This window comes from Juglans microcarpa x Juglans regia, chromosome 6D, assembly GCF_004785595.1.
Source record: "Juglans microcarpa x Juglans regia isolate MS1-56 chromosome 6D, Jm3101_v1.0, whole genome shotgun sequence".
Classification (NCBI taxonomy): Eukaryota; Viridiplantae; Streptophyta; class Magnoliopsida; order Fagales; family Juglandaceae; genus Juglans; species Juglans microcarpa x Juglans regia.
In genome coordinates, this window is record NC_054604.1 from 31598195 (window position 1) to 31625141 (window position 26947).

Sequence of the window (26947 nt, forward strand, 5' to 3'; positions counted from 1 at the left end):
ATAACCCCTCCAGGGATTTACAAGACTCTAAAAAAAAACAACTTCCAAAGGTGCACATGTTTTACATAATTTAAACATGTCACAAAGAAATAAATGCCAACATATTACATGTCGCCCCTAAAACATATCAGAATTTATATTCCAAATAATAATTAATGTAATAAATTTATCTGCACAAAAAGAAAAAAACACACATGAACTACATCTATTCTTTTACATACAAATTTACAATACAAGAAAAAACAAATGAAATAAAAAAAACAAACATAAAGTAATATACTGAGTTGCCAAAAAAAAAGGGAAATCTGAACATATTTTCAAACATATCAGAATCTATATTTCCAGATAATAACTAATGTAATAAATTTATGTGCACAAAAAGAAAAAAACAGAGATGAACTACATCTATTCTTTTATATACAAATTTACAATACAAGAAAAAACCCACTTTAGATATATGAAGATGTCTTCAGAAATAAACCCACTTTAGAAAAAATATACATCTTCTAAGATCTGTGGGAAATGATTAACATGTGTTTATTTACCTACACATGCAAGATATACGAAAAACCACAAACATGAAAAATGAAAGCCCAAAAAAAATTAACAAATAAACAAGTAAATCCACTTCACAAAAATTACACAGCCCAACTCAAATCTACTGGAAATGAAAAATATATGCTCATTTATATTTACAAATGCACGATGGAAGAAAAAAAAACTTGCAAAATACACAAGAGCAGATAAAAGAAAAGCAACAAATCATTACAGAGAATGGAAAAAGTAAAGAAAAAAAAAATCGTGAGATATGAACACGATCTCTTCAAACATTTGAATATGTATCCAGATCTACACGGCAAAAAAAAAAAAAAAAAAACCCCACTGCAAAAAAAAATAAACCTCGACTCGGATCTGTAGGAACAAATAAATTAACAGGAAAAAAATTATGAGAAAAACTTGAAGGTTGGCTCGGATCTGAAGATTTGTACATCTACAGGGAAATAAAAACTAAACAAAAATATTTACTCGATTCTGTGTGTAGAAAACGGAAAGAAAACAAAAGAACTCCAACAAAGCAACCAAAACATTAAAAAAAAAAAAAAAACCCTAAAAGAGATATAAAGAGATAAAGAGATAGAGATAATAGAAATAGCCTCTATAGCTGTGTGGAGAGGCTTGTATTGCAGCGAGAGGAGAGTCGGATCTCTGGTTGTTGGGATGGCGAGCGACGGTTGGAGATCTCGAACCGAGAGGAGGCCTAGGAGACGGGAAAGGGACGAAAGGAGAGAAGTAGAAGAAGAAAGGTGAGAAGAAGAAAGAGAGGCAGAGAGATGGAGAGAGGCTTCGGAAAGGCGAAATGAGAGGAAGAATGTGATAAGGATGTATTTATACGGCTGCTATTAGATTTAGGGTTTTCTGCTTCTCAAAACGGCGTAGTTCTAAATAGGGGATGGGTAAAATACCAAAAAAAAAAATAAATAAATTGTATACAATAATAAATATTCTCAAATTTATTAATAATGTTTATAAAAATATAAAAACAAAACATGCCCTATGAGAAAAAAAATAAAAAATGAAAAAAAAAATTTGCCAAGTTAAAAAATAGAGACAAAAATAAAATTTAAATATTAAATAAAATAAATAAACATTATATGTTCTTACCCCTATATAAAACTGTTATTATTATTTACAATTAGTCACTATTTCTTCTACATTTACTTGATTTGATTTCAATATTAGACATCTTTTTTTCCTTTTTTTTTTCTTAACTAGGATATTAGGCATATGTTACTAATTACGTGGTATTTCTTTATACTTTAAATATAGATAATTATTCTAGCATATATAACTGTTACGATTTAAATATAGATAATTGTTCTAGCAGTCAAATTTTAAGATCATAACATATATGTCGAAAAAGAAAACCCACATGTCATATAAAAACAATATTGACATTTCAGACTGAAAAAATCTTAGAATTAAGACTTTGATATGTCAGAAAAAGTTTAACACAGTATACATATGCGTCACAAACAAATAAATGTTCACGCCTTATAAAAATTTTATACCCACATCTTATAGTTAAAACATCTAAAATTTTAAATTTAAAACAATGAAATTCAACTTAAAATTCAGATTAGCTATTTCATACTCATAGCATAGAAAGGTTAAGTATAAAATAACAGATTTATACTTATAGTTTTTAGAATTTTTCTTAAGTCTTTGCAATACATGTTATAAACATATTATGCATAATATTTATAATTATACTATGACAACTTATAAAATGTAAGTCGTAACTTTTGAATGTATGCGACAGACTTCTATAACCGTCGAGCATTCGAACTTAGGTATCAAAGGAACTGAATGGATTTTGCTCCTATTATAACCAGCTCTATTGATATTAAAGTTTGCCATCTTGATGGAATAAATAAAGACATACATTTGACAAACTGTGTTGTGAATTGCCAAGACGAAAAATTCAAACAAAACCCATTCAACTACTTCCACAAGTAGATAGAAATGCTCGACGATTATAAAAGTCGGTCGCGTATGCCTCAAAGTTGTGCTTCATTTCTTGTAAGTTATTATGTTATAGTTATAAACATTATACATATCACATGTATGATATGTATAATATGTATTGTAAAAAAATAAATTATAATTATATAATTAAATTATTTACCACTAAACAATTTCTGTTAAATGAGAAAAAAATATAGAAAAAAATATATGTATAGGCAAAGAAAACAAAAAAAATTAAGATACTGTAGAATTTTTATTTTAAATCTAACAATTTTCCATCATTATATAATTTTTCTCCCTCACTTTTATAATTAGATAGTCACTTATTATAATTAAATTTGAATATAAAATATTATTACATTATATTGTAATATGTTTGTGTAACTTTATTTAACAAAACACAAAATATTATTACAATAATTATGTAATCTTATATAATATATTTCTTTACAACAGAGATATTGCTGTTGTCACTTCCTGCTTCTCTTGCTATTCGTTGTTCGCTTATATTTCCGCTGACCTTTTATTTGCCAGTATCTCCAGGTATGTATTAATACTGTTCATACAAATAAATGTTATTTTTCTATATCTTATAATATTTAATCCATTTATTCCTATAATGCAGTTTACAAATATGTGAAATTGTGATTATTAGTTAGAACTTCTCACTATTTGCTCTATCTGTCATAAAATTTTTATTTATGAACAGTTCAATTTGATTTTAATATTATTTATATCTTTTTGCTTCTATAATATTTATTTATGTTATAAATGTTGATAATTGTACTATTTAGTTTTTCCATTCTTCCTTCTGTGCTTTGTATGTTTATGTATTTAACAAATTGTTATTAATGTCTTATTAGTTTGTAAGGTTGCTGAGCATTTCTACCTTCTAATAAAAATGCCAATTGGTAGGTCAATCTTATTTAAAAAAAATTTAATTATTTATTAAAACTTTTGTAATTAATTTATACCTAACATTATTTAAAATTAACTTATGAAGAACATGGAGAAAATGCTACAAAAAAAAATTGGTACAATGCCCAATCAGAGGAGAAGAGAGAAGAAATACGCCGAATGAAGAGACAAAGGTATGCTGAGCTAAAACAAAATCAAAATAAGAGAAACCAAATAGAAACAAGATCCCATCATATTTTATCTTACACTTCAAGAGATGATGGAATTGTTTCTATAAGAGAAATTGGATCTTCTTCAAACGCTCACAATTCTGACAATACTATGGATACAAATATATCTGCTCCTGAAAGGTTAAGGCCTTCTACTTCTAACAGTATTGTCAGCATTCCAACAGGTAATACTTCTTTTAGAGGAGTATTGAAAACTATCTTTTTAGAGCCATACCATCTACCATCAATTACTTTATGCCAATATTGTGGAGCAAAAAGATTTCATCATGAGCTAAATGGATTTTGTTGTGCTGACGGGACAATAGCATTAACTTGTAGTCGGATTTCAGACGAGCTTTATCAACTGTTTACTTCTGATTGTATTGAGTCTGAAAATTTCCGTACATATGTACGTACATATAATAATAAATTTGCTTTCACGTCTTTTGGAGTTAAATTTGATACAAACTTATGCAGAAGAAACAGAGGAATTTACACATTTAGAGTTCAAGGACAGATATATCACTACATTAACAATCTAATCCCTGAAGATGGAAATCCTTCGTACTTACAACTATATTTCTATGACACTGAACATGAGTTAAACAACCGTATAAACAATGCAGAAAGATTAGATTCTTCTATCATTGTTAGGTTGATGAGTATACTTAATGTTAATCCATACTGTCGTTTCTTCCGAACACTAAACAACATTCCAAATCTAGAAAACCATACAATCCGTATAAGATCAGATGTTGATCTAGACCAGCGTGTTTACAATGCTCCCTCAGTATCACAAGTTGCAGCTATATGGATAGAAACTGACACATGTACTGAACAAAAAGGCCGAGATATTATTGTCTTCAACCAAGCAGGTGGTAGTCATATTGTTCAGTATTATTTTAGTTGTTATGATCCGTTACAATATCCACTACTGTTTCCTTTCGGTGACTCGGGTTGGCATCAAGGAATCAAAAAAGTCAAAAGAGGAACAATATTATTAAACACTCAAACATTAGAAACCTGTTGTATTGAACATTCGAATAGTGCAGAAGAATTTCTTCGGAATGAACAAATATTGATGGAAAAAAAGAAGAAAGTGCCAACAGTTTCTTGTCGTGAATATTATTGTTTTAGACTACAAATGAGAGACACATATAGATCAATTTTATTATTATCTGGTCGTTTGCTACAACAATTTGTTGTTGACATGTACATTAAAATAGAAACATCGAGATTAGATTATTTCCGTTCAAAACAACATGAAATTAGATAAGATGTATATCAAGGCATTGTAGATAGTATTTCAATTGGAGAAACTAATGCTTCTAAGATTGGAAAACGTATTATCTTACCTTCATCTTTTATTGGAGGTCCAAGAGATATGCATAAAAGATACATGGAAGCAATGGCTTTAGTTCAACGTTTCGGCAAACCTGACATTTTCTTGACTATGACATGCAATCCAAACTGGAATGAAATCTTAGAACAACTAAAACCACATGAAGAAGCTCAAAATCGTCCTGATTTAATTGCAAGAATCTTTAGAGCAAAGTTAAAAGATTTAAAAAATGATCTATTCAAGCAACAAATTTTTGGCAAAGTTGCAGCATATGTTTACACTATTGAACATCAAAAAAGAGGCTTACCTCACGTTCATTTCCTAATTATACTTCAGAGAGATTGGAGAATTTATGCCCCTGAAACTTTTGATGAAATTGTTTCAGCAGAAATACCTGATAGAACAAATAATTTACACTTATATAAGGCCGTGGTTAAACATATGATCCATGGTCCTTGCGGAATATTGAATCCAACAAATATATGCATGAAAAAAAATGGCATTTGTAAAAATCAATACCCCAAAGAATTTGCACCTACAACAACTATTGGAACTGATTGTTTTCCACTGTATAGGCGTCGGTACAATGGAATCACTGCTAAAATTAGAGGACAAATTTTAGACAACTGATGGGTCGTTCCTTATAATCCGTACCTTCTTTCCAAATATAATTGTCATATTAACGTTGAAATTTGTTCTACAATTAAAGCTGTTAAATATTTGTATAAATATATTTATAAAGGACACGATCGCATTGCTTTCAATATTATAAATGAAGAAAATAACGAACAAATCGATGAAATCAAACAATTTCAAACAGTTAGATGGATTACTCCACCAGAAGCAATGTGGAGAATATATGGTTTCACACTTAATGAAATGTATCCATCAATTTATAGTTTGCATTTACATCTTGAGAATCAACATTTAGTATCTTTTCGTGCACATCAAAATTTAAACACTGTTTTAAACTCAAGTCTGTCGAATAGATCAATGTTAACACAATTTTTTTATAGGAATCAAATCGACGAAAATGCCCGAAATTTGTTATATAGAGAATTTCCTGAAAAATTTGTTTGGAATCCAGAATATAAAATTTGGACCCCAAGAAAGAAAAAAATTGTTATAGGTCGAATTATAACAGCTAATCCATTTGAAGGTGAAAGATATTATTTGCGAATGCTATTAAATCATATTAGAGGACCAACATCGTTTGAGAAATTAAGAACAGTTAATGGCATTGTCCTACCAACATATCGCGAAGCAGCTACTTCACATGGTTTATTAGATAAAGATAGCAGTCTAGAAGATTGTTTAGAAGAAGCCTGTCTGTATCAAATACCAACTAGTTTAAGACGTCTTTTCTCAACAATTTTAGCATATTGCAATCCTACAAATCCAAAAGAACTCTGGGAACGATTTGAAAAAGAAATGTCTACAGATTTTATTGCAAGAAACATACCGTTAGGAACAATTAGAAGAATGGTTTTGCAAAATATTGCTTCCACACTTGAATCTATGGGAAAGAATATAAACATGTATCATTTCGCTCCTACTGATACATTTTACGACATCGAAGAATTTATCAATAGAGAAATTGATGATGAGCGAGCTGTCACAATTCCGGAAGAAGACCTACTTGCATCAAATTCCTTAAATTCGGAACAAAAGAATGCATATAACTTGATACTACAAACCTTACTGTCAAATGAATCTGATGCATTTTTCATTGATGGTCCTGCTGGTACTGGTAAAACTTTTTTATACAAAGCGCTTCTAGCTACAATCAGATCAAAAAATATGATAGCACTTGCAGTTGCATCATCAGGCGTTGCTGCATCGATCTTAGTTGGAGGACGAACAGCACACTCAAGATTTAAGATTCCATTAAATGCTGATAAAGATAGTACTTGTAATGTCGTCAAACAAGGAAGTCTTGCTAAATTGTTACGTCTTACAAAGTTGATTATATGGGATGAGGCACCTATGTCTACAAAATATTCCACAGAAGCTTTGGATAAAATGTTACGAGACATAAACGATATAGATCTCCCTTTTGGTGGCAAAGTTATTGTTCTCGGTGGAGACTTTCGACAAATACTACCTGTGATTCGTAAGAGTACAAAAGAACAACAAATCGATGCAAGTTTGGCTTCTTCTTACATATGGTCAATCTTAAAAAAAATCAAATTAACCGAAAATATGAGAGCTAGATTAGATCTTGATTTCTCTCAATACCTGATTGAAGTTGGCAATGGTAGTGCTCCAATAACAATTGATGAAAATATCAAGATTCCACAACAAATGATTGTCCTTTATAACAACGAAGTTGAATCTCTAAATTCTTTGCTAAATGTTGTTTATGGGAATATGTCAAACTATTCAAACAATTTAACAGAGATGGCAAATCGGGCTGTGTTAAGTCCCAAAAATCGATCAGTTGACGAAATAAATGCTATTCTCATTGACAGATTTCCTGGCGATATAATACGATATTATAGTTTTGACGAGACAATTGATGCATCTGAACAAGGAATTATGGAAAATTTCTTAAATACATTAACACCGAATGGATTACCACCACACGAATTATTACTTAAGAAAAACTGTCCTATTATGTTAATTAGAAATATTAATCCTTCAGAGGGTTTATGCAATGGAACACGGTTGACATGTTGTAATTTTAGTCGGAATATGATCGATGCACAAATTTCGTCTGGCCACTACAGTGGTAAAAGAGTTTTTATACCTAGAATTCCATTCTTACCGGAAATAAATGAAACTAATGGCTTCCTATTTAAAAGAACACAATTTCCTATTAGATTGAGTTTTGCAATGACAATAAATAAATCACAAGGACAAACGTTAAATTTTGTTGGAATATATTTACCAGAACCTGTTTTCTCGCATGGACAATTGTATGTTGCACTATCGAGAGCTAGAACTTCTGATTCAGTAAAATTGCTTATAAGACCAACATCAAGTACTATTTGTGAAATAGATTATACAAAAAATATTGTATATAGAAATTTTTTGAAATTAACAAATTCATTGTGATATAATGTAAGTGTTTAGATTCTTTTAATACCGTTATTATTTATAAACTTGCTAATTTAATTTATTAATATTATAGATTTTATGTAATGTATTAACATTTATCAATTTTCTCTACTTTATTTGCAGCAAACATACGGACTATCTATAGATCTATTAAAGATATCACTCAAAACACCAGAAATTGGAAAATAAAAATGATTGTTGCAGAGAAGTCACCAAAACGTATGGCTCAAAATTCACCTACGAAGTATCAGAATTTGGTACTCATGGATGTTGAGGTATGAAAAAATCTATTTCATTACTTATCGTTGTTTTATTTGTGATTTAGGATTAAACAAATAAATTTTTTTTTATATTTTTATAGGGAAATCGTGTGCAAGCAGTCATTTTTGGGAAAGACATTGACCTACGTGATGACACGTTCAATGTATATCAATCCTACTACATTGCTAATGCTTTTGTCAAACCATTAGATGCAAGACATAGAAGGGAGGCATATGAGTTTCAGTGGATAATTAATTCTCGAACCATTGTCGAAAATATTGAATACGACGAATCGCCGCTTAAACCGCCAGATTATAATATTATTTCTTTCAATCAACTTGATATCTACAAAAATACAGATGCAGAAGTAGGTACGTATTATATAAATATGTCAATATGTTTATATGTTTTTCTTGTTACAAAATAATAATAATAAATTTATAAATTAGATATTCTGGCAATAGCAATGAGCACGAATGCACCAAGACAGGTTAACACAAGCCATGGCAAATCATTGGTGCAAGACATATATGTGATCGATTCAAGGTATGTATTTTTATATCGATAAAAATATTTTTACTTTAATATCTTACAATATTTTTATTATTGTGAATCTAACATTATTTTTAACTTTTATAGTTTAAAGGTTCTACGTTTGGCAATGTGGAATAGATTTGTTCACGATGAATGCTCTGAAATTTGTAATATTATTATGGAAAAACCAATTGTCCTTGGAACAAAAATCAGAGTCTCTTCGTATAACGGTATTTTTCCTTACTATTAACATCCTTATTAATTGTTTATCTTGCATTTATATATTTATTTATATATGTTTATAATGTAGGCTTATCATTATCATCGCGGCCTACGAGTGTCTTCACCATTGAGCCATTTCTTGCATCTGCCATTTCATTACGTGCATGGTAAATTATATGCCTAAATTAATTTATTATACTTGTTATTTAAATCCAATATAGATTTTATATTAACCTTTATCAATATATTAATATCTTTCAATATATTATCCTATATATTTAGTAGATATTTGTTATTATTTAAATGTTTTACTCTATTTATCAATTCAATTGTTCAGGGCAACAGAAAACAACTCATTACTTGAAGAAACAATTGCCAAAAATTTGGATAGACCAGGTGCATCAACTTCAGGCAGTTCTACCGATTCATTAGTGAAAATATCAGAAATTGTGGAAGCCTTAAAGTCTATTCCAGCAATGACGGTATAATTTACATTTATCGTTTTATTTGATTAGTCAAAATAATTTCTATACAATTGTTTCTTTTTATCATTTTTCGAAATATAGAGATTAAATCTTACTTTTTATCAAATGAAATTAGAAGAAAAAAACTTGTAATTTTTGTGTTATGAATTTGAAATAATTCTTATGTTTTAACTAAAAATATTGGTTGTTTATTACCTTCAATTAATATGATATTATTACATCTTTATTGATACATTTAATTGTCAATTTTAATGCAGCGATCAACATTTATGATTAGAGGGAAATTTACAATATCTGATCTGCATCAACCATTTTTTTACTTATCATGTGCAAAGTGTAATAAAACTACTGGATACGAGAAAGATGAAGAGTTCTTATGCTATAATTGCAAAGAACTAACAACCGCACAACCAAGATAAATATTTATCGTGATATTTTAAAATTAACAATTTTTACATTATAATTATAATATACTATTTCGTAATACGAAAGAGTAATAACTTATTTATTATTTATAGATCTCGTGTCTATTTGGAAGCATTCGATGACAGTGGCTCAATTGCAGTAGTGGCCTTCGAACCTACAGTTGAACGAATTCTTGATTGTACAACAACAGATATTGTACAACATACAGAGCAGGTAAAATTTATAATTTCAGACACATTTAACAAATTTAACAAATTATTTTTTTATATGTTTTTATCATTACAGGAGGATCACTCGTACATAGAGAACATTACAAATAAAATCGAAGATAAAGAATGGACGATTGTTTTGAGTGCATCTATGAATGAATTTGGAAAACTGCGCCAAAACAAACTTAACGTATTATCTGTGAATGACATACCTGGAATAGCAGAGTAGTTATTTCAAAAATTTTCTTTTAGACTTTCAGTTATTATAATGTATAATTATAAAGAATTCATATGTAATTATGAGATAGCTCCTGCTTTCTATTTGTAATTATGATGATAATGCATTACCTTCAATAGTCACTTTTTTATGTATAATGAAACATTTTCTAATTATAAACAATGTGAATCTTAAAATATAAATAAACTATTAGATTTTATAATTATATATATGTATATTAAGCTATTTTTTTGTATTACATATTCCCCAATTTCATAAATATTGTTTTTTAAATATTTTTTCTTATTTTCACATTTGGGCACACGTGCAATGCACGTGTTTCCCTTTACTAGTATATATACATATATACATGCTGATGGCTCAAAAAAGGGTAGATGATATTAGAAAGAAGGGTAAGTTGGTCATTGCATTGACAGCAAGGCGCCAATTCTACGAAGCCGCTAAGCTATTTAAGGGATCGTGTTTTTCCTCGTCCACCCATTTTTTGCGTTACCGTTCCGTGTCTGTGAGGCCTCTGTTCGACGATCTTTTACGCTGGCGATATCAGAAAACGAATCCACACGCACACGCCAGACACCCTGAATCACCCACCCAGAAGAATCCGAAAGGCAGAAAAAGGGCACCCACAATGCTCATTCATGCTCCCCATGCCTCAACTCCCTCTCCCACTTATCTCATCCACCACCCTCGCCGCGTTAACCCCGTGTTTCCGCGCTCGGCTTCTTTGAACGGTGGGTTTCATTGCCGTAATCACATTTTGCTCTTTAAGAAAGCATTCGATTTGAATCTTCTTTTTTTTTTTTTTTTTTTTTTTTACCGGAATCTTATTTTATTCCAGTTTCTATTGCGAATGGAATCATGAAGACGAGGTGGAGGCGGGGAATGTGTCGGCCAGTGGTAGTTTCTGCTGCTGAGGAGGGGAGCTCAAGCTTCAAGTCGGAGAGGAAAAGGTTCAAGTTTTTTTAATTGTTGTCAATGAGATTTTTATATGGGTGTCTGAATGTGAAACAATTGTGAGAACCAAAGGTACATTAATGCTTGTCTTGTCACTCAAAGGTTGGACCAAGTCTAAACGGTTAAAAGTTTTTGTGAGATTCAATGTCGTTGTGTGGAACACCTTAGGGATCAGTCTTTTACCTGAGGGGCAAGTGGGTACCAATTTGTGATCTGAATTACCCTTACATGTTTCTCAAGCATGAATAGTACTCGGAGGTATAAGGTCTTGTCTGTTTTTATAGATTAGATGAGATGAGATGTATTGAGCTTAAAATTAAAAAATTGAATAAAGTATTATTAGAATATATTTTTTAATATTATTAGAATATATTTTTTAATATTATTTTTGTTTTGAAATTTGAAAAAGTTGAATTGTTTATTTTATTTTGTATTGGAAGTTGAGAAAGTTATAATGTTTAGATGAGATAAGATGTTTTCTGAAAACAAACGAGGCCTAAATTTTACTTCTTTATCTACAGGGAAAATGTGGGTACCATTGTGTTGCCAGGGGGCTCCTTTTTATATGCCTATATGTTTTGATTGGTATTACATGTGTGGAAAATGGCACCAAAAAGTGGTTGAGAGTGGAGACGTTTATTTCTAGTAGGACTCTTCTTGACGGGGTGTCCGTGCAAGCTGATTTATAGCCCCATATCGGTTTCTTATAGTTGCAGGCTTGCTAACTCTTGCAATATGACATGATTTCCTTGGCTATATCCCTTTATTCCGTCTAGGTTCTTGCGTACATTATAGCTGTACACTCTAAGCATCACATTTGCTAGGTTGTGTACGGTTTCTGCTTTTCCAGTTTGATGCGTATGGTTGCTTTCATTAGCCAATGCACCATCACATTGCTTTCGTAAGTGTTGGGTTATTTCCATTTGATTCAGAGAAGTTGTGGAACACATATGTCTGCTTAAAGCAAAGGAGAATTTATCTGAGGAGGAAGAGAAGGATATGCTGGATTTTCTTTACACGACCCAATATCAAATGCGTGGCATTGTTGCAATATCATTAGGTAAGGTTCTGCTCAGATAGAATCCAAGGACATAATGTTTAGCTACTATTACTTGCCTGAATCAAGTTTTGGGTTCTCTTCAGAGTCTGAAAGAGTAAATTGCTGTAGTCTATGCCCCAAGAACAAATATGTCTCTTTTTAAAGATGTTACTAAACACTCAGTTTAGTTTGGTAGTTTGAGCTGTCCCATCTACATTGACATATATAACCTGTCAATTAATTTGCAAATTTGATCAGGCACACAAGCATACACTTACTCACATTCACATTCACATTCACATATGTTTATTGGTTGATTTTTAGAGGATAGATGCTCTAATTACTCTTGCAGGACGTATCTCAGAAGAAAATATCGAAAATTACACCCATGCTTTCTACATGCGCTTCCAAAGAAAAGAAGACCTTGCAAAGTTCTATGAGAACGTTTTCTACTTGGGAGTTCTCAAAGAGCATGTTATGCCTTACTGCCATGTATGGCCTGGCATGTAAACACGGGCACTCTGTTCATACTGTCATTTCTTACGGTTCCTCAGAATTAACCTTACCTCAGATTTTCATATTTTGCCGCTTGTTTTACTGATATGTGCTTTACATAAACAGGAGTTAATTAATGTGGATTTTGAAGCTGAAGTAGAAGATGATATTCTATCAATATTTCGGAAGGGAGAGGTAAAGAGTGATGCAATGTGGAAGCTTTGAATTTTGATTCCCTGAGGTTTTTTGTATATAGATAATTCCTAATCATGAATGCAGCGAAGGCATTAAAACATATAGTAATGAAATAATGTCTTATTTATTGACTAAGATGCTTTTATTCTTTCTCCGATTTGGAACCCAATAAAAACTTGAGTTTTCATTATCTGCCCACACGCTGCAATATGAATTTTGTTTGCAGTCACTGGTACTGTCTTTCTAAAGGGATTCATGTTACTTCCTTGACAGGAATTCAACTACGGTCTAGAGTTTGTGCTTTTGATTTCATTTGTTAGTGATGCAATTGGTGGAGCTGCTGAACATGCATTGGCTTCTCTTGCAAGGCTGACAATTGGATTTCCATCCTTAATTGTCCAATCTACTCGAGGTATGCTTGAGCTGAAACTCATCAATTGTTATGCCCCCTAGTGATCTTCTTTGAGCAGGCTAGTGGCAGTTTAAGAAGTAAATTTAAACTACAAACAGGTTATAAATAATCCACATCTTGTAGCAATATGGTTAACTCTTACAGCTTAGATAGTTTTTCCTCGGTTTTATATAAGGAAAAACTCCCATCTATTCAATGTTTTCTACCATCTATCATTTCTTACTTGTATTGGATTCTCAGGTCTCAATTTAAATCTCAGCAGTAAGGAATATACACATGGAATGGTGATACGATTTCGGTCGCGTGAGCTCTCTTTCACATTTCCTATCTGATTGTTTGGCACGTCCATATTTTGACTGCTTTGTATTGAAATATTTTGCAGTTGAGGCCTTTGGGATATTTATGGGCAGCTCGGAATACAAAGATGTAAGGGGCCTAAAATTTTCAAATCAAGAGTCATATTTAAATTCCTATTCAAGCTGTCTTAGATTTATCTTTTTAAAGAGATTAGGCAGCAAGACTCTTAAATTAACTTTTGATTGAGAAAACAGATATGGAGGTCTAAATTCCAGCCAATCACCCAGAAAATACTCTCCATTCATTTTTCTATAGATCCAGTGGGCACTGAGATCATGTAGCGAGGATACTTCACGGTTTGTGCTCGTGTACTTAATTTGATGCATATTTGAGAGAATACATATATCATGTTGTTTACATACAATGCTTGCAGGTTTCAATTTTGAAAGGCATTCTAGCCAGTTTGTTCAACTTTCTAGGAGTTGCAGGCCAGCTCTTCTTCCTCTTTCTTTATTTTTTTCCTCTTTTTTTTTTTTTTTTTTTTAGGCTGGGAGGTGGGTGGGTTATTATGAACTTATGGTAATGCTTCTTTCTGTATTCTTTGCTTCCCATTTCCCATTTATTGTTGTAGATATGTTTCACTAACCGATGTCCCATCTCACACTTGTATGGTCGTGTTCTTCAAAGTTTAGGTACTCATTTCTTGTTGCATGTCTTTTCAACAAGGGTCATATACATTTAAAAAGTTGTTGACTATATAACTGCACAGCGCACACAGTATGTGCCAGGAGAAAAACATGAGTTTTGGTTGAAAGTATGTCTTTCTTATCCAAAAGGAAAATGCCATTCATGTACTTTGCATCAGGACCAGCTACTAGGTTCTTGATCTGTCCTACAGAACCCTGGTAGGAAGCAACACATTGGATGATGCTTTGAAGCTAATCAGTGCCATTGTCGGAGAATGGAGGAAAGGAAGTACCTTGGAAGAAAATCCCTCCTCTCTACTTCTAGTTATTTGTGGTATAATTTAGAGTTTGAGTCATATCATGAGATGAACATTTCTGTACGAGGACCCCCATTGATTGATCATTCTGATCTGTCCTCCAATTACTGGCGTGCTAACTTGGTTTCTATCTGATACTCCAATAAGCATAATAGATTTTATATAGGCAGTTGCATATATAATGAACAGTGTCGTATTCATTCTTGATCTTTACTCAAGGAGGTCACAACTTGCATCACATCTTGGAAATTTGTCCGGAATATATATTGTTTGACCTTGTAAAGGAAGAACTGTAACTAGGGCTGTAAATGAATCAGTCTGTTCGATAGCCCGCTCAATACTCGTCTGGTTAAACTCGAATCGAACTCGACTCGTGAAAAAAAAAAATGGTCCGTGAAAGCAAATACCCGCTCGATTAGTAAATGACACGTATCCGACAAAACTCGACTCAACTCGGCTAATGCTTGTTAAGGCCAGCTCGTTTATAATCGAGTCGAACCTCTATGCATATATACATATATATATATGTATTAGCTAAAATACAAGTATAGCACTTTTATAATTAAATATATAATATGTAACCTAATTACTTATGTCTATATATTGAATATACTTCATAGCTATTTTTATAATTTGTACAATAATTAATGTCGATGAGATTAAATAATTTCATATACTAGTATATGAGAACCATATATAAAACAGATATATGCTATCATATTATGTGTATGTATTAATAATATATGTAGGCATATAATATATTGTTATTATGGATAAATATCAATTAGTTAGATATTAATTATTTATAAATTTTTAAGATCTTATAATTCAATAGAGGTTCTACTTGTTAATTGTAAAAATTTAATATTAGATTTTTTATTTTTATTTATCTAATTTATTAATTATTAAGTCTTATTCAAAAAATTAAAAAAATAAACAATTCAATCTCGATCTTGAGCTTGACTTGACTCAAGCTGCTTTGTAGAACGAGCTCAAGTTGAGAGTTACAAACCAGAACGAGCTCAAGTTGAGAGTTTAGCTTACCGAGTCGAATTTGAACAAAAAATAAATAAAAATCTCGATTTCGGAGTTGAGCTCGAATATTTTGAATCGAACCAAGCTCGATAAGCCAAAGACCAGTTTGGCTCAATTACAGCCATTTGGTCTATAACTGTGAAGAAAATGCAAATCGATAATTGGTTGGACTGTTCCTTTTGAACATTTAAAACTTCACAAGAGTCAAGACTCTGCCCCACCATTCATGCTGATAGTAATAACATAAATTACAACAACCAACTACTTATTGATGTGCTTGAACTTGACTTCTTTTCTGAGCCATTGCAGTTCTAATATTCATACTTTAGTCGGTGGCGGAACCCCCATTGATGCCATCTGTTGTTGAACTTCAATCTCCTGTTTTTGCTATGAACTTCTTATTTAACTCACTTCTGACCGTTTCTAGATTTGAACTCTTTGTTTCCTGAAATTTGTTTCTGGTTCCAAAATCATATCAGCCATCTTGTCATCTAAGGTATTCACCAGATTGGATTTGGATTGCAGCTCTGCTGGGAAAATCAAGACTCCACCAACTTACATGATTGAATTTCAAGCGTTGTACAGTAATGAATGCATGCTTCTATGTATGGTCTATGGTACTATTCAATCAAGTGCAATTACATTTTCTTCAGACACTACAACAATTCACGTTTCTTCTGGACTCTATGTATATCATACAACTGAGGAAAACAAAATGAATTTGCACTACAAACTACAAAAATTCTATCTTCACTAAATACAAAGAAAGATTTTCAAGAAGGCTGATCAGTTATGAAGTGGGTTTGGTCCCCCTGGAACTTCTCGTAGAGAAACTCCATAAGTCGGATCAGTACCATCTTTGTTGGATCTCTCTGCACTTTCGGCAGAGAAATACCATGAAAACTTGGAAGAGGAGTTGAATTTATCTGTTTGCTTGGTTTTTTCACCCATGTTTTTGTGGATGTGGCGGCAAGTTGATTGCTGGCTGAGAGCGAGTATGATGACAAGAACCACTAATGAAACTCTGAGATTCTGACTTCCCATGATTCTGCCAATGACAGAGAACTAATCTTGCTGATAACAAAGGCAGAAGAAGCTGGCTTATAATTATGTTCTCAAATGCAGGCAGGGCTGGACTCATTTTAATATAGGATCAGACAACTTGTGGTGAAGATAGAGACAAAACTCACAATTAGGCACATTCAAATGGCCAAAATACCCTCTTCCTGTCACCGAATTTACGATCCAACCATCCTGCAATTTTAAGCTGCATCTTCTGCATCTAGATCATTTTTTTTTGCATCCATTCTGAATAAGAGTTTACCTGTGATGCAGGTTATTAAAAGAGTCGAGATTTTAATCATTGGACTCTAATCACTAATGCATTGGAGGTCATGTCTGATATATTATGTCGAGTTGAAGGCTAATTCAGTCCTTTTGTATGCAGTGGAGTGTTGATTTAAAAAACCGTTTCGTGAAGGGTGGTGTGAGAGCGTTGACTTCAGATTATGTTAGAGCCCTAATTTCAATTTTCCCATTTGGGTTTTGATTATATTAACTTGTGCTATAATTATTGTCGAAGAGTTGGGGTACATTTGTGGACACGTGCTGCTAGATCACATTGACAAGTGGCAGTTTGCCTTATTACATGTTGTTGCTTTCTGTGCCGTTGATTCTCTACTTTATATTTGCATTATATTCAAGTTTGTACTATGTAGACGCAATCCAACTGGTCTCCAAGTAACTTAGAAGATTGGCTCAAAAGGAAAAAACCTTGGAACAATTGGCTGAAAGTAATGAAAATTTTACAAATATTTGTTTTTACGGATGAGATGAATTGAGATTAAAGTTAAAAAATTAAATAAAATATTATTAAAATATATTTTTTTAATATTATTTTTGTTTTAATATTTAAAAATTTTAAATTATTTATTTTATTTTACGTAAAAAATTAAAAAATTATAATAATTAAATAAAATAAGATGAATTGTGAAAATAAATGAAATTTAATTTAAAAGTTGAACTAGACATGTATGGTTTTTGTATGGGCGTGGTGGTGGAGACTTTTTGGTCTGCAACAACGTGGTTCTGAAGACTGATTATGTTCAGAATCAAGTAATTAATACTAGCAAAAAGAAAAAAAAAAAAAAAAACAATTTTTTAAGATAGATCGGTCTGGTCTGCACCGACCCATGAAAGTCTACTTCTCAACATTCTGAGACTCAAGTTGCCCCATTAATAATGTAATCGAACCGGCCCTTATATTATGGTCGGAAAGGATGGAGGAGTTAGGTGAAGGGGTTTTGTTCTTCTTCCTTCTCCTTCTTTTTAATGTATTTTCTTGAGATCACCAATGAGAATCCTTGTTATACCTTGTAAACATGCTCATATAAGCTGTAACGGAAAGGTCCAACACTTTCGCAATCAAAGGTATCATAATATACCTAAATAATGTTGCCTAGGATACGTAGCTTTGTTTCTTTGTTTTTGTATTTGGTATCTCGAGGATACCCATGTCCTAGGCTAGCTTCATTATCAGCCCATATAATTTTGATGCAAGTTGCAGCATTTTTTAATGCCTCATTAATTAGGTCAATCTGGGTCCTGGGATTACTTGTTAGATCCATAAGAAGATTTGATTACGATGATGTTTCAAAATTGGATTTAACTTCTCTTGTATTCCTTGGAAGTATTGTATTAGGTGGAAAAAAAACCCGAATATAATATTTTAAAAAGAAAATCTATTTATAAGTTTAATTTTTTACATATAGTTGATACAGAAGCTTTCCGTATCTTCTATGTTAGTCACAGAAGGATTATATAAAAATAATCTCATAAACTGATATGATTTGACGTGGTTCGTTAGATTACAAAGTTATTTTTATTGTAAAGTAGATCTAACAGATTAGATGAAATAATATCAATTTGTGAGATTACTTTTATGTAATTTATTTGTGAATGTGACAATACTGATCCGCCATTGGCAATCTTGAATAGTTTATTTGCCACTTATTCACTCATACTATCTTTTCAAGTTTCAACACTGATGTATTCATTTTTGGCCATGTTGAAAGACAGTCAGCAGCTGCCCTAATAGATAATTCTTGTTTAACATTATCAGTAAGCATTGTGATTCACGAAGTCAATTCAAAAGTCACAGGGTCTTTTTCTTTGATCAGCTGAAAGGATAGCAGATGCGTATGATTTTGTCAGTTAACAACTTTTTATAAAGCATTGTATAACTTCAAGGAATTCAGAGGACTTTCCTGGAGCCTTCAGAGTCAATATTTGGGATTAAATTTGAATTTGTGATGAGAAATTTCTTTGATTTCAAAAACGTATGAATACAAGCAATTGAATAATGGGGGAATATGCAATTTTCCCACCAATTTCTTGAGCTTGAACATGCGTAAATGGTTTTCCTTGATCTCCGAGCAGATAATATTGACAAGTCATTATCCTGAAGAATTCAAGAATTGTAAAACACTTCAGATGCGTGTGAAATTAATGGGAAAGATTTTGCATCCCTAGCTACCAAACTTTCTATTTTTAAATTGCATCCCAAATGATCAAAAATAACAATTTGATACCCACGACTAGTTTTTTCAGGAGTTCTATTATTAACAGACACTTTTGTGTATTTTTTAAACATTCTACTAATGTGATTTGTCAAAACAGTTATTTTATATTAAAAAAAATGATACAACCAATCATATTAATAGAATGCGCAAAAGAATATAGAAAAATAACTGCACATAAAATTTTTATTTTTTCAATTTGTATCCCATTGTTTATCTCCCAAATTAAATGTTGACAAAACCTTAATTAAATATCCTAAGATCCCGTTTAGATAGTGAAAATGTTTCATTTCATTTTATCTCATTATTATAATTTTTTTAAATTTCTACACAAAATATAATAAATAATTCAACTTTTTCAAATCTCAAAATAATAATAATATTAAAAAATAATATTCTAACAATATTTTATTCAACTTTTAACTTTTATCTCAACTTACTATCCAAACAAGCATTAAATCTACTTAAACCAAATATCACAAAAAAAAAAAAAAAAACAAAACAAAACAAAACAAGAACAAAAACAAACAAAAACTCAAGCGAATTGATTGAATTACATATTCGGTAGAACCCCCACTCTCGCTTTAATTTTTTTTTAAAAAGATCTACTAAGCATAGTCTACTCTACGACTTCATAAGATACAACAATAACTGGCTATTGAAGGCCGGTTGTGCAGGAGACTAGAATGACATAAGAAACCTAAGGTGGCATCAAAACAAAACTATGCCACATAATCTTACACCATGTTGCCTCCAAGTATTTACATAAAGAATATTGGTTTTGGTATGTACTTTGAGCTTTGCCTTCTTTTTGTTAAGGGGAATTACAACCAAAATATGGAGGGCACCTGCTTCCATTTGTTCATCAGCACTTGTAGATTAGAAAACAGAAAGAAGAATCTACTTCTTAATGTGGATGCCAGGGATACCTTTCAAACCCATTTTAAGAGCCGTCTTACGGAAGAGTGCCGGAGGCTTCTGTAAGCCGATTGACTGAGAATACTGGTTGGCTAATTCCGCAAGAGTAGTTTTGTCCCTGCCAATTTCCCTGATCGAATTATAATAGCCAAGCCAAGCATGATATGCTGCATCTTTGACACTACCATCAATCTTTGCCAATGAATCTTCCATCTGCAAGTGTAAATAGATCCAGGGAATTACAATTAGGAGACCTGCAAGGGACTGAAAACCTATAACCTTGCAATGCACACTTCACGAACATCATAGAAGTGAACCGCATAGAAATCAGAGACAATCAATTGAAATCAAAACAGAACGTGTAAGTCTAAGGTACTGCATTTACAGAGCAGCATCTCTGCACATTCCAGACAGATTCTGTAAACCTGTCAAATTCATAACTTCACCTATAATAGCCATTCACAGTGCCCATCTATTCCGGAAATCTGAAGTGCAGCAGGGATTTTAAGAATATTGAAATTGCTGGACAATGAGTTTTGATAACTTTTTTTGTTATTGTATTTTATAATTAGCATCATAGGACAGTGATACGATGACAAGATTCAAAGAACTTTTCAGCATTTAAACTTCAGGAACTACATTGCCATTTACAAGGATTTTTTTTTTAATAATTACATTTCAATCTTATAAACTATACAGTTTAGCTCACATCCAGCACACAAATATAAGTTATACAACCATGAGAGACGCAACTTAGCAATGTGGAGTTGGACACTAACCTTTAGCTTTATCTCCGGATCTATATGTGGTAAAGGAACTTTCTCAAGAGGCAGGTCTTTAATTTCATCCAAGAAATACTCTTCCCATGGTGCGAGCAACAGTATGCATTCCCCTTCTTTGCCTTCTCGTCCAGTTCTGCCAAGCCGATGTATATACTGCTCCCGGTCAGAAGGAATTCCTATCTGGTAATAATAAGTCTTTCAAATTTAGCTTAACTCACTAGAGGGTAATGCAAACAAAGTAAAGAAGAATCTAATAATTACAGGCTATTTGGCATTTACTTCAACATTAAATGACAGTGAACACCTATAATTTTTCACCGAAAATTGTAGCGAATCCATCCAGATTTCATTACAAATAACTGCAGCATCTGATTTCTGCTTTCCATAAAAGATGGATTGGGGCATTTAATCATTTAGAGTCCATGGGCTTCTAATAGAAGTAAATTTGAATATGATGGGTCCCTATAGATTCTAAATTTGAGCAATCAACCCCCTAAATTACACTATTATTTTCAATGTTCTTCCACAGTTAAAATTTCTCCGAAGGTTACCACATGTTAATTTCTACTTATGTTATAAAAAATGTCAATTTCTACATATAAAAAAAAATTCCAGATGCTTTTCAAATGATTACAGGAAAATCCAAAATAAATAAATAAATAAGCATGGATCATGTGATAGTATGACAAACACGAGTTTTAAGGTTAAATGTACCAAAATTATGGACTTATACAAAAAATATACAACAGAAATTAAGGAAGTTTTAATAGCGGGGGATACTGCAACTAATTACGTAGTTTAGAGTTAAATGTTCACATCCAAAAAAGCTTTATGGATACCTGAATGACCAAAGTAACATCAGGGTAATTCATTCCACGTGCAGAAACATCAGATGTGACAAGAATCAATCTTTTTGATTCCCTGAATTCTTCAGAAATGCGAGTACGGTAAAGCTGAGGCTTTCTAGAATGTATCTCCCTTACACTCATTCGCATTTCCCGGAGAAGTAGATATATGAGTGATGTTACCATCCCAGTTGTACAAAAGACAATAACCTGAATGCAAGTAAAAAAAATTTTGGCCTCCGGGATTCCATTAAAAATGAAAAGCTGACTCTAGAAATCTTCTTTTGATAAGAAACTCTACTAATCCTTTTTCACCTAGTGACTGCAAATCTGACCTTGTATTCAGGTGATTGAGAGATATGTTCCTTCAGAAGATGGTGCAAAATTTGAAAATGTAATTCATGTGAAGCAACAATACAAGATTGCTTAACCTGCAGTTAGCAAACCAAACCACAGAAAGCATTAAATTTGTAGCTTCCCATGTCAAACTTGGAGACAACCATAATATCCATTATTCTTAACTATGAAAAAATAAATAAAAAATGTTCATGACTCTAATAAAACTAAAATGAACATCAAGACAAACAGTTAAAACAATGGAGCAGAACTGTGTAAAGTATGCAAGTCATCAGCTTAAAGTTTGGAGTAGAAGTGCATGAGAAACAGTAACTTTCTCATTTCTGATACCCAATTTAAAACTACAGCATACCTTACAAGGAGTTTCTACACAACCCAGGCCTATTGTATCAATATAAGCATGTTCTCTTTTCAAAACAAGTTGAGATATCCGGCGAACCTGCATAATCATTATCCAGAACATAATATTTTTAGCGGTTTCACATAGCAAAAAATAAAATGGTTTTACAACTTGAAATGAAAGGTTAAGAAAATGTAACCTCTTTTGGGATCGTTGCAGAAAACAGCAAGGACTGTCTCTGACGAGGCAAACAATCAATAATTTTCTCCACATCCTTCCTAAATCCAAGGTCTAGTAAGTAATCAGCTTCATCAAGTACGAGCATCTTCAATCTCATTAAGCGTGCAGACAAGCCAGACCTATTTTCGATGTGATCCAGCAACCTACCAGGAGTTGCAACTATTATCTGCCAAAAGTTCATTAGAAGAATTTTGAAAAAGGAAACCATTATCTTCCTGCATCAATACTGTAACAGATGAAAATGGTAGCATTTGGTTGTTGGTATATTAGCTATCCACTTTCTTAGTAATCACATGCTCCAAACGCACAAAATTTAACATGCAGAACACATAAGCAAACCTGGCATGGATACGATTCTAAGCGTTTCTGGTCATCTTTAAAACGTGTACCTCCAACTAGTGTTTGCACAATTATGCCATCATGGTACTTTAGCATAACATTTGCTTCTGCAGCAATCTGACTCGCAAGTTCCCTTGTAGGGCAGAGAATAAGAACATAAATTGGAGGCACCCGATGAATGGTGTTGTCACTCATAGCCTTTAGAACTGCTTCAATGGTAGGAAGCTGTTTTTGTTTAACAACAGAATTTGAAGGAAAGAACAAAATATATTACATACTAATTCAGAAGAGATAAAGATAGCCTTTAGTACCAAAAAAGCTGCACTTTTGCCTGTACCGGCTTTAGCTTTGACCAAGGCATCCTTGCCTGCACCCACAGTAGGAAGGAAACCATCAATTATAATCTTGATTCTTGTTAATAATGAAGAAATCAAACATCTTTAAGCAATCAGAATCAAACTGGAGCTACACCAATTATAACGCTTCGTCGTGGAATTGATCAAGTATGACAATTCATTAACTAAATATAAATGAACCATCTTAAAGTTGAATGCATCAAGAATAACACATTGACGATGATACACACATGGTCATGACACAGCAGCAAACCCATGTATATCATTCATTTACCAATTTTATTTTAAATGTAACGCTTCAGACTCATGCCTCAGAATTTAATCTCAACATCTTAAGTACCAAGGAAGTCACCTTCCTCATTCCAATCTGGCGGTGGTAACATCCATATCTCACTCACATCTTCAAAGGTGAAGGTAAATACTTGAACATTTTTTACTGCAAATTTAGCAGTTGAATGACACCACTCATCAATGCCTATTAATGCTAAACTACTTTACTGAATGAAAAACTCAAGTTCTCAGATAATAATAATAAAGAGTTTATTATCAACAATATATGCTACATAATCAACACGACTAAAGAATTGGGAAGGTAAGCATAAAAAATGGATGCTAATTACAACCGACATGGCCAAAGAAACAGCTAGCATACCCTCAAGGCAAACAGATAGAGTAGCTTCCTGTACCCGTGTCATTTGAACATACCCAGCAGCATTGAGTGCCTTGACTGTCCTTGGAGATATACCACACTCATCAAATCTGGACAGAGAAAAAAAAACACATGGAATTACCTGTTAGTACAGAGAAGTTCCTCCATTCAAAAACCTTTATATCTATACAAATCGTACCTATCAAAACCATACTTTTATACGCCAAGGAATAGCAAATATAAACAGATATACGAAATTGTAATCTCATAATTTATAAAGTTTTTTATATCATAAAGACCATGTGACCACAAATTATGCAGTTGCAAATGATCAACGAGTATTCCGTTGACATATTTTTTCCACCGACATTCGCTTAGCAATCGAACAAAGCATGCCAAGTACCAACAATCCCAATCCTCTAGCTAAAAGCACTTTGCATACCTTTTCTGAGTAAGAATTGATGCCTCCTCACCCTTCTCCCTTCCATTCTCAATCAAACCCTTCTTGCTTAGTTCATGCCTTATCAACTCAACCTGCCCCGAAAAATCACTCTCCTCCTCCAACGACCGCAGCGGCACTCTTTTAGTAATCTTCATATCATACTTCCCGAGAGACGCACTGCTCCCCACCTTCCTCACTCCCCTCCCACCTCTCATTCTCTCTTTCTCATCCTCCAAGTCCTCCTTTCCATCCACACTCAGTTTCCCCCAACTCGAATTTCCAGAAAAATACTTAGAAGACTCTCCCTCAAAATCCGAACCCGGCTCGTCGTCTCTCGGAGAGCTATCGTCTCTAAAGAACCTTTTCCTTTGGCCCACAAGTTTCGCCAATTTTTTGGCAAAGGGTTTCGCGGGCTCCCTTACCGGACCGTAATCCGAGTCGTCATCGTCGCTTTCCGAGCTCTCATTCCGCCGAAACCGCCTCCGGCTTTGCACGGAATAGTTCCTTGTATTCACGTAGCAGCCGTTAGAATTTGTCAAATTCACATTTTCCCGCCCTTCCGATATCAACTTCCTCAAATCGATCGGAGGTCCGACTGAGCCTCTCCCCCCGTTCGCTCGGTTACACCCTAACCGTTCGTTCGTCCCCCGCGTCGGTGGACATTTCAACGGGCCGTCGTCTTCGTTCCACAAATCTTCGGCTCCATCTTTCATGAAGCGATTGGCTAGGGCTTTAATGTGGTCGGTGGGGCTCATCGGACCGTGACAGTTGGATGGGTCCGGGTTTATAGATGGGTCGGGCTTGCCGGCGAGTTTGGCCCGGATTTGGGAGCGGACTCGGGCATGGAAGAGCTGCTTTTCTTGCTCGAGGAGTCGCTTCTCTTTCTCTTTGGCCCGTTTCTCATGCATGCGCTTCCATTGCCACTTGTTGACGCCGCCGGGGAAGGTCCGGGGCCCGCCGCCCATGGGCCGGGTCAAGATGAAAGTGCAGAGGAGCTTTGATAAGGTTCTGGGACGTTCTAGAAGGATCGAATAGGACATTTGGTTTTGAGCTAAATGAGGCTCGAATTGAGACGCAGAGAGAACAAATAAAGACTGAACGAGGGAGATAGATTGACGTACAGGGTTTAGGTTTAAGGTAGGAGGAAGGAGATGGGTTAGGGTTTAAGATAGGCGTAAATGGGCCCAAATGGGCCTTGAGCTTGTAACTTTTTTAAGACGAGTGGCTCTACAGCTACACAGCTCCCGACAGTATTTTTTTTTTTTTTCATGTATTTTTTTAATGTGTTTTAAGAAAAAATTATAATATTATTTAAAAATATTTTTTTAATTATTAAGTAAAAAAAATAAAAAACCTGTTGGAAGCCCATATGTAAGAGCAGCATTTCTCTTTTAAGATTGACTTCATGACGCAACGACATTTGCCGTTAGAGAAAGTCTACTCTATCCCCTTCTTATTACTGCTCAAGTATATTGTTAAAAAAAAAAATTATTTTTAATTAATTATTAAAGAAATGATTTTAAATATATTGATATGTTTTTTTACTTTTTAAAAATATCTAAATATATTAAAAAAATGTGAAAATAAAAATAAAAAGAATAAAAAATTTAAAAATTATTGTGCTGTCAAACCGAACGGGCTATTCTGAACGGCAGAGTAGCCCAACTCTTTGCCGTTATGCCCGACTGTCTCCAAGGAGATAGATTTAACTTCAAACTGAAAAAGTTTCAATAAACCTCTTTTTTTATCATTATAATTTTTTAAAATTTTACATAAAATATAATAAATAATTTAATTTTTTAAAATTTTAAAATAATAATAATATTAAAAAATAATATTATAATAATATTTTATTTAATTTTTATTTCAACTCACTATTTAAACACTATCTAAATAAAAAAAATTAAATTATTCTACTCGAAATTTCTATACTATATATCTATTAATAAAAAATATATAATTATATATATATAATTATAATAACTCTAAAACTGAATTTAATATTGCTAAAAATAATAGAAATTTACATATAAATCTTATGCTTATTCACTTGCAACTGTACATACCATAAAAAATTAAATAAACATGAGATGGCTACCGACAAGGATATTTGGTCTTTTTCACTTTTTTATTTATTTTTTTTAGAAGGAAATGCACCGTACTTGTAGTACAATTGTGGTTAAATTACTCATGCAAGTATCAAAGTGACGGAATCTTCTTTAAAGTCAGTTTAGATTTAGA

The 26947-nt window shown here is 32.8% G+C and overlaps 2 protein-coding genes across 2 annotated transcripts; one reads left to right on the forward strand and one right to left on the reverse strand.

Annotated features, from left to right (window-relative positions):
* The first annotated feature begins 10785 nt into the window (after nt 1-10785).
* On the forward strand, nt 10786-15038 carry LOC121235539. The gene is made up of 10 exons (XM_041131885.1): nt 10786-11161; nt 11269-11380; nt 12317-12444; nt 12776-12915; nt 13045-13113; nt 13387-13525; nt 13766-13828; nt 13908-13951; nt 14077-14178; nt 14256-15038. The coding sequence occupies exons 1-9, from the start codon at nt 10786-10788 to the stop codon at nt 14161-14163; spliced, it is 1158 nt and encodes a 385-aa protein (XP_040987819.1). The 3' UTR covers nt 14164-14178; nt 14256-15038.
* Nucleotides 15039-20060: 5022 nt separating this feature from the next.
* Nucleotides 20061-25868, reverse strand: LOC121235081 (probable DEAD-box ATP-dependent RNA helicase 48). The gene is made up of 10 exons (XM_041131309.1): nt 24707-25868; nt 24268-24374; nt 23571-23626; nt 23260-23484; nt 22880-23086; nt 22693-22779; nt 22319-22414; nt 21978-22193; nt 21136-21318; nt 20061-20569 (listed from the first exon to the last, which is right to left on the reverse strand). Exons 1-10 carry the CDS (start codon nt 25744-25746, stop codon nt 20339-20341), a joined length of 2448 nt encoding a protein of 815 aa, XP_040987243.1. The 5' UTR covers nt 25747-25868; the 3' UTR covers nt 20061-20338.
* Nucleotides 25869-26947: the final 1079 nt, after the last annotated feature.

Coding starts and splice junctions, on each gene's coding strand:
- LOC121235081 (XM_041131309.1), bottom strand. CDS start 25,746: ATGTCCTATTCGATCCTTCTAGAACGTCCCAGAACCTTATCAAAGCTC. Junction 24,375..24,706: donor TCAATTCTTACTCAGAAAAG/GTATGCAAAGTG, acceptor TTCTCTGTCCAG/ATTTGATGAGTGTGGTATAT. Junction 22,780..22,879: donor CTGCAACGATCCCAAAAGAG/GTTACATTTTCT, acceptor ATGATTATGCAG/GTTCGCCGGATATCTCAACT.
- LOC121235539 (XM_041131885.1), top strand. CDS start 10,786: ATGGCTCAAAAAAGGGTAGATGATATTAGAAAGAAGGGTAAGTTGGTC. Junction 12,445..12,775: donor CATTGTTGCAATATCATTAG/GTAAGGTTCTGC, acceptor TTACTCTTGCAG/GACGTATCTCAGAAGAAAAT. Junction 12,916..13,044: donor ATGTTATGCCTTACTGCCAT/GTATGGCCTGGC, acceptor TTACATAAACAG/GAGTTAATTAATGTGGATTT.